This window comes from Ricinus communis, chromosome 4 (assembly GCF_019578655.1).
Source record: "Ricinus communis isolate WT05 ecotype wild-type chromosome 4, ASM1957865v1, whole genome shotgun sequence".
In the NCBI taxonomy this organism is placed as follows: domain Eukaryota; kingdom Viridiplantae; phylum Streptophyta; class Magnoliopsida; order Malpighiales; family Euphorbiaceae; genus Ricinus; species Ricinus communis.
The window spans coordinates 26,577,948-26,584,480 of record NC_063259.1 but is presented as its reverse complement, the minus strand read 5'-3'; the positions used below and the strand labels follow the sequence as shown (position 1 = coordinate 26,584,480).

Here is a 6,533-nt window from a genome sequence, read left to right as displayed (position 1 = left end):
ACTATAAAACAACGACTAGGATTAAGAGCATTTGGCTATTGTGGGGCCACTTGGGGTTGCAATTTCAGGTCTACCGGCATTAGCGTCGGAGACGACAATTAACCCCCACAACATCAGCATCAAGAACAACAAAATGGAGGTCAGAATCTGTCTCAATTACGAGTAGTAATGGATCTGGGTTGTTTGCCTCGTAGTCGATCAGACCAAAGAGTATGAATTTAGTGGCGGCAGAAAGGCAGCATCGGCAGAGCATGACAGAGATAGAGACAGCGGTGGTTGAGCCTCGCCACCCACCGTGAAACCACCTCTTGCCGACGTCCTTTGGACAATCCACAGTCCGATTATCATGCTTAAGGTCGGAGTGATTAATTTTTGTAAACAGTAAAAAAGAAAGAAAAAAAAACCAACACCGCATAAAAGAAAAACAAAAGTAAAAATGGAAGAAATCAAACAACACCGTATAAAAGATATTTTGTCAAAGAAAACAATAAATCATGTAATTTCCTCTATTCTTTTATGGTATTATCTACTGAATTGTAAGATTAAGAACCTAACTTTCCAGCCCAAAAATGTCTAGACAAATTGTCACTAATAAACAAAAAGTGGCCTACCAATATGCACAATAGAGTGAAGAAAGCGACTTGGACATTAATATAGTTGGCAGTCTTCAATGTGCTAAACATTTCATATTTACCAAAAATCCTAAATGGACCATTTCGATGTCCCTTAGGCTGACGTTTATTCAATAATATCATATACCATCCAATCTCTTGGTAAGTATCAAATAAAACTCTCTATTTTTAAATTTTTTTTTCAATTTACCACGTAATTTTTAATAATGTACTCTAAAGTTAATTTAATTTAAACTTTATTAACTTTATAAATTATAAAAATAGCTATAATCTAAACAATAGTAATAAAAGATCAACTCTCATAATTAAAATAGCATCATTTAAGTCAATAGCATTATACTAAATCAATTCCTTTATTTATTGCCGAAATTGTAAACACATTAGCAAATTTTAACGGATAATCTCGCTGCAGGTTAAAATTACCGATAATAATGCTGAAGGTTAAAATTAAAATCAATATAAAAATACATTGCTAATATTTAAAAAAATGAAAACTACACTAAGAATAAGTGTAAAATATAGAATTTATCTAACAATTAAGCCAGAAAATAAAGGATTCAATATTTCCACAATAAATATTTAGAAGCATTGATGCAGCTTCAATTTGAATTCTTGGATTGAAATCTTGTTTCATTAAAAAAACAAAAAAGAAAATCAAAAGCCAAACTGAATTGATAAAGATGTACTCAGAAAGGGCATTCCTGATACTAACAGTTCGTGTACTTCTATAATACCCGAGAATTACAGAGGACATCTTCTAAAATAGGAAAAATGGAAAACCTCGAGCATCATAAATGAATACCTCTGCCTAAGAATCTACATACTGGTTCCGGAACCTTTTATATTCATGAGGGCATGAGCTTGTAACCCTTAAGTTCTGGTATGTTGGAACTTCTACATGTAATGATAATGGTGGATCCAATAGATAAGTTTGTTCGGAGTGCTCTAATCATGCTGAGAAAAAAAGAATCATTACAATATGGTCATTGAAATATCATTAAAAGGTATTTTCCAGTGTACCCAAAAAATATGAATAAAAAAGGTTTACAAAAATTCAGATTTCATAGCTTGTTTATGAGTTGCTTTAATGTATTTTAATTAGTATTAACAGTGGCTACTATTTGTTTCGGCCCATCAATGTGCTATCTTTGTATAACATGTTAATGGGTTTATTGTATTGCACATTTAAACGTGGCTGGTTTCATGATATTGGGTTGCAAAAATCCCAGCTACCTGATTGATTGTATATGGATATGGATATGTTGTTGCTGTCGGGGTTTGTATCTATGCAGGTCTTCCTTCCCTCAGGCTTTGTAACATCCAAGAAGGTCAATATTTAATGCAGGAATTGTTGTTTCAGGCCTTACCTCAGTCTACTATAGTAATTGGAAGGACCTTAATTTTGGTATTGTATTGATAGTAGTGATTGAGTTGTGGCTAGTGGTTTGTGTAATGTGTCAGATATTTCAATTGTATTTCAAGGTTTGGGATTTTATGACAGAATTGAGTTGCTTAGGTATTGTTTATGGGTGTATTGGGCGAGACTTTCGGCTATGTCTCAGTTTCATGTTCTTCCCCATTTTAATTCAATAAGTAGTATTAGAAAAAAAAACAAAAGATGAGAAAGGCTGAATGGAAACTGTAGTAAACGTACTCCGGATTTTGTCGAGCAGATTATCCACCATAATTTTCTGCTGCACCGCACTCAAAGTCTCCGAGTTCATGATTGCATTAGCAACAACAATTATTGTTGACGGAGAGGTGGCATTCACCTAGATTAATAAGAAATTTACAGAAAACAAAGATTTAGTAGGCATTGTATTTTAGTATCCTGAAAGTAACAAGAAAGAAAAAATGGCTACACATAGAAGACTGTCTTGAGAACATGTTAAACTTGGCCTCATTTCAACACAAAAGTTAACAAGTTTTTGAGGGAAAATATGAAAAGGGAAACAATAGTTGTGCAAAGTAGGATGTGCTAAGGACATTTTGAATCATGTCTAAAGCAGAAAATGATTGTGATTTGCCAAATAAGGGTAAAGAGTTGGGAGCAAACAAAGAGATTGACATAATTACTGCAGTAGAGGAAAAATCATTACCCAAACACGGCCATTTATGCCAACTGCTATCTCAAAGGAGAGCTTTTTGCCAAGAGCCTCAAGAACTGGGCATGTTGGTGAGCTCAATAGCCTAAAAATTAAATGAAAGGTTTATCAACACAAAAAGAATAGCTTCATAATAGTGTTAATAGTAACGTTCTAAGGTAGTTGGTTTTCTGACACCTAAACGTTAAATTGGGAAGAATATGCCTCACATTCTTGATAGACCAGTTGAGCATTCAAACATGTACCCATCTTTGAGAACACCAAATTCTACAGCTTTCCCACTGGCTATAAATTATAAGTAAAATTTCAACACAACAATACTGTAATAGTTTGAGAAAACAAGCAGCACATGTATATGAAATATAAATGATGCATGACAAGTAACCAACCATCAGTGCATGATAACTCCGGATTCATCCCAGGATTTGCCTTCACAACCCGAACATAAAGCAAAGTACCTGCCTGTGCCATGAAGCTAACATTACCAAATTGGAGAAATATGGTACAAATAACAAAAGATGATTTGTGCGGACATCTTCAACTCAGCTTAATGCATTTAACCATTCTGTTTCCTACCAAGAAATAATTATTTGAAGAAAGAAATACTTAGGGAGTTATGCCTAAAGGCAGGTAGTGTTACTACATGGGAAACGATTAATCTCACCAACCATTGATTCTGCAAGATATGTACTTCACCACAGTGCAAGTTTTAGAGCGGTCTTATGTTATAAAATTCAGCAAAGAATGTTTGCTGAAACAGTAATCTAGCCTCAGAAATTTCATGAGATTATATCTTATTACAACAAGCAGAATTCACTGCTGAATCCATGATATTGAAATGAGAAGTCATTATAAAAGGAGTATTGAGAGTTCTAAGTTCACGCCATCATTAGAAACCATTCTAAAATCTCCTTCTCTTTCAGATGAACGTATCTATATGACTCTACATAGGACACACCTCAAATTTTGGAACGTTTCTCCTTGTGCCTCCTTCAAATGCAAGCACAGGCAAAAATGCCATGGCAGGTCCTTTTATATCCACTAGAAAATTCTGCAAAAACAAAAAGCACTAAAAACAAGAACACTTGCATATTCATAGTAGACTGCTTCTACAACACAAAAATTGCTATTAATATCAGAAATAAAATTAACATTGGTCAGGCATGAATATCTTAGCACATGCCACGCCAAATTCTTGGAAGAGATCTTATATTGGATCAAATACAACAGAAAAATTAATGGTTATTACCATCTTTTCTATAGGATATAAAAATTCGCTAGAGACAACTATTAGATAAATGATTCAAATGGAGATATGACTCCAGAAAACAAAAAAAAAGAGAAAGGAACTCTATAGAAGTACTCAAAAGAGAGGGAATCTGGATTAAGCAGGCTAAATAATGCGAACCATGATATGTTTGGTTAGATTAACATAAACATCATGGCTGCAGAAATTTTTGAAAGCATTTCACATTCCTGCTCAAAATCAAAGCCAGTCAATCTTATGCTGGTAAGCCAGTCTACTTGAAAGCATTAATTATTCTCTGGAAGAAGCATCAGGTACAACATCCCTAAGAAGTACAAAATTGATGTTATTATTTCCAGGATTACCCAAGATCACTGTTTTCCTATGAATGGGAAGTCTAACATGATAACGCAAGCAGACTTCTGACGCAATTTCTGCCAATTTTATTAACAAGTTAGAGCTAAAACATATTTTTCACGGATGAAAATTAGTATTATAGAGAACTATGGAAAGAAACTGAAGTCACATAGGCTGATGCTCTGGATATGTCATCCTTTCTTATTAAGAAATTTGCTAGTAACTATGATTTATTTCACACCATTCGAATTGCCCCACAACATTGTATGACAAGCCCTGCAACCCTTCTTATTAGAAAAATGCAAGTCACAATTGACGTCAAAGTTGTACAATGAAAAGGCTTGCCAATGACGAAAGTTACAGTTATTTGCCTACTTTGTCTAGAGGAACATGCACAAATTACTTCAGAAAGCTTGATACAGTTACTGACATCAAAGAGCTAAAAGTTCCAAGATTCATAACACAAAGTGCTTACTTCTGCTTTGGAGTCTACTACGATTCCGAGAACACTGTCCTCTGCACAAGGCATGTACTGCACAAGCAATCAGATAGAGCATTACATGCAAGGAAATCCATTACCTTATTAACCATGAAATAAAAATATCAAAATCGATGGGACAAATAAAACAAGATGAGCACTAGTATCCAATCTTAAATTTTCCTCTCAAGCAAATTAGAGAAACAAGAACACCAGAAAAAGAAAATTATAGAAAAAAAAAACCATTAAATAAACGTTAAAACAAACTATAAAGTATTTTTATTGATAAATATAAAGAATCGATCATCATGGTTGAGCACTTCACTAGTGTTAACTGCTGAATTATTAAATAGAAATCTAAGATTACTATTAAATAAAAGTTTGTGCAACCAAAGATTGTGAATGTGCACCTTTGTTGCGGGAAATTTCTATTTGCAGCAAAAACCAAGGGCAATCTACTCGACATGACTAGAGTACATGAAAATATAGGAGGACAGAGAGGACTTTGCTGGAATAAAATCCGACTTATCTGCTCTAGTAACATACTGATAATATTTCAATCAGGAAAACATCCCCCCAAACGCCAAAAAAGAAAAGGAGCATTTGTGTAGCATGCAGTTATTCTCATGGTTAGATTGACAAAAAAGGTCTGAAAAGAAATGCAATAATGCAATTCGGATGAGAGAAGTTAAAGCCATAGCTTCTTATAGTTCACAGAATTAATTCTCAGCTAAATTCTATATGACCGTTATCCATACTTACCCTTTTATGGGAGCTTTCGACCCAATATTTGTTTGGCTTTGAGAACCTTAGCTTCCCGGCCTTGATGACAGTAACAGCATCACAATCCTAGAAAATCACCCAAAACAAATATCAATATCTTCTCATAAAATTAAACAGTGATGTTTTCTATTTATTCACTTTGGGTGACTGCACTTAGTACCTTCATAGTAAAATTCAGATGGATTTAAACACAGTAAGAATCAATCAGAAGTTTTTACTAAATAAAACATTAACCATGAATCTAGGACTAGTTTACTCAAACCAAAAGCCAATAGGCATTGCGCTCGTCGCTATTTAGCCAAGCATTAGCTCCCATCTTTGAAAGGAAAAAAAAAAAAAGGAAAAAGAAAAAAGAGAGACAGTAGCTCTTGCGCATAATATAGTCTTCAGTTATTGACACAATCAATTAATCTGTTTAAATAAATTCCATGAAAAAAGGAAAATCCTAAGGGGTTCCCAACATTAAAAAGAAAAAAACACGCACACTTTCGGAACATCCTTTTCTAGAAAAATAATAATTAAAGCATAAAATCAATAAAGAAAGAAATAAGAAGTAAAAATCAAAACCCTAACATAGTAACCTGACGGAGGCCGCCACCAAGCTTGATAGTCTGGTTAGTCATAGTTGAAAGATCAAGAACCACATCTCCTGGAACCTATGAATTACACAAACTCCAATACTAAGCAAACAAAAGAAAAAGAAAGAAAAAGTTTACGTGAAAGAATCATAAGAGTAAGGAAAAGGAAAAAACAAATCTCACAACTAACTCATCAACAAAGCTCGCTGGTGAACTAGATGGCTTATTTTCCATTATTTCACTCTCTTATTGAAAAGAACTGGCGGTTATAGCTCATAATATATACAAGTCCGAACAGAGAAAGGCCAATAATATATCTACTAATAGGTTTCTTACTAATTTCTTTTGTTATAT

The 6,533-nt window shown here is 33.9% G+C and overlaps 1 protein-coding gene across 1 annotated transcript; it reads right to left on the bottom strand.

The window, feature by feature from the left end:
• Positions 1-1,195: 1,195 nt before the first annotated feature.
• LOC8289013 (putative exosome complex component rrp40) lies at positions 1,196-6,514 on the bottom strand. The gene is made up of 10 exons (XM_002511360.4): positions 6,363-6,514; positions 6,183-6,257; positions 5,581-5,667; positions 4,816-4,872; positions 3,696-3,788; positions 3,127-3,199; positions 2,947-3,022; positions 2,732-2,822; positions 2,287-2,404; positions 1,196-1,586 (listed from the first exon to the last, which is right to left on the bottom strand). Exons 1-10 carry the CDS (start codon positions 6,411-6,413, stop codon positions 1,582-1,584), a joined length of 726 nt encoding a protein of 241 aa, XP_002511406.3. The 5' UTR covers positions 6,414-6,514; the 3' UTR covers positions 1,196-1,581.
• Positions 6,515-6,533: the final 19 nt, after the last annotated feature.

What these genes read in the sequence shown, in the direction of transcription:
- LOC8289013 (XM_002511360.4), bottom strand. Translation starts at nt 6,413, where the DNA reads ATGGAAAATAAGCCATCTAGTTCACCAGCGAGCTTTGTTGATGAGTTA. An exon ending in TAGTAGACTCCAAAGCAGAA is followed by an intron (nt 3,789 to 4,815) that starts GTAAGCACTTTG and finishes TTGTTTTTGCAG; the next exon opens with AATTTTCTAGTGGATATAAA. An exon ending in TCAACTGGTCTATCAAGAAT is followed by an intron (nt 2,823 to 2,946) that starts GTGAGGCATATT and finishes TTTAATTTTTAG; the next exon opens with GCTATTGAGCTCACCAACAT.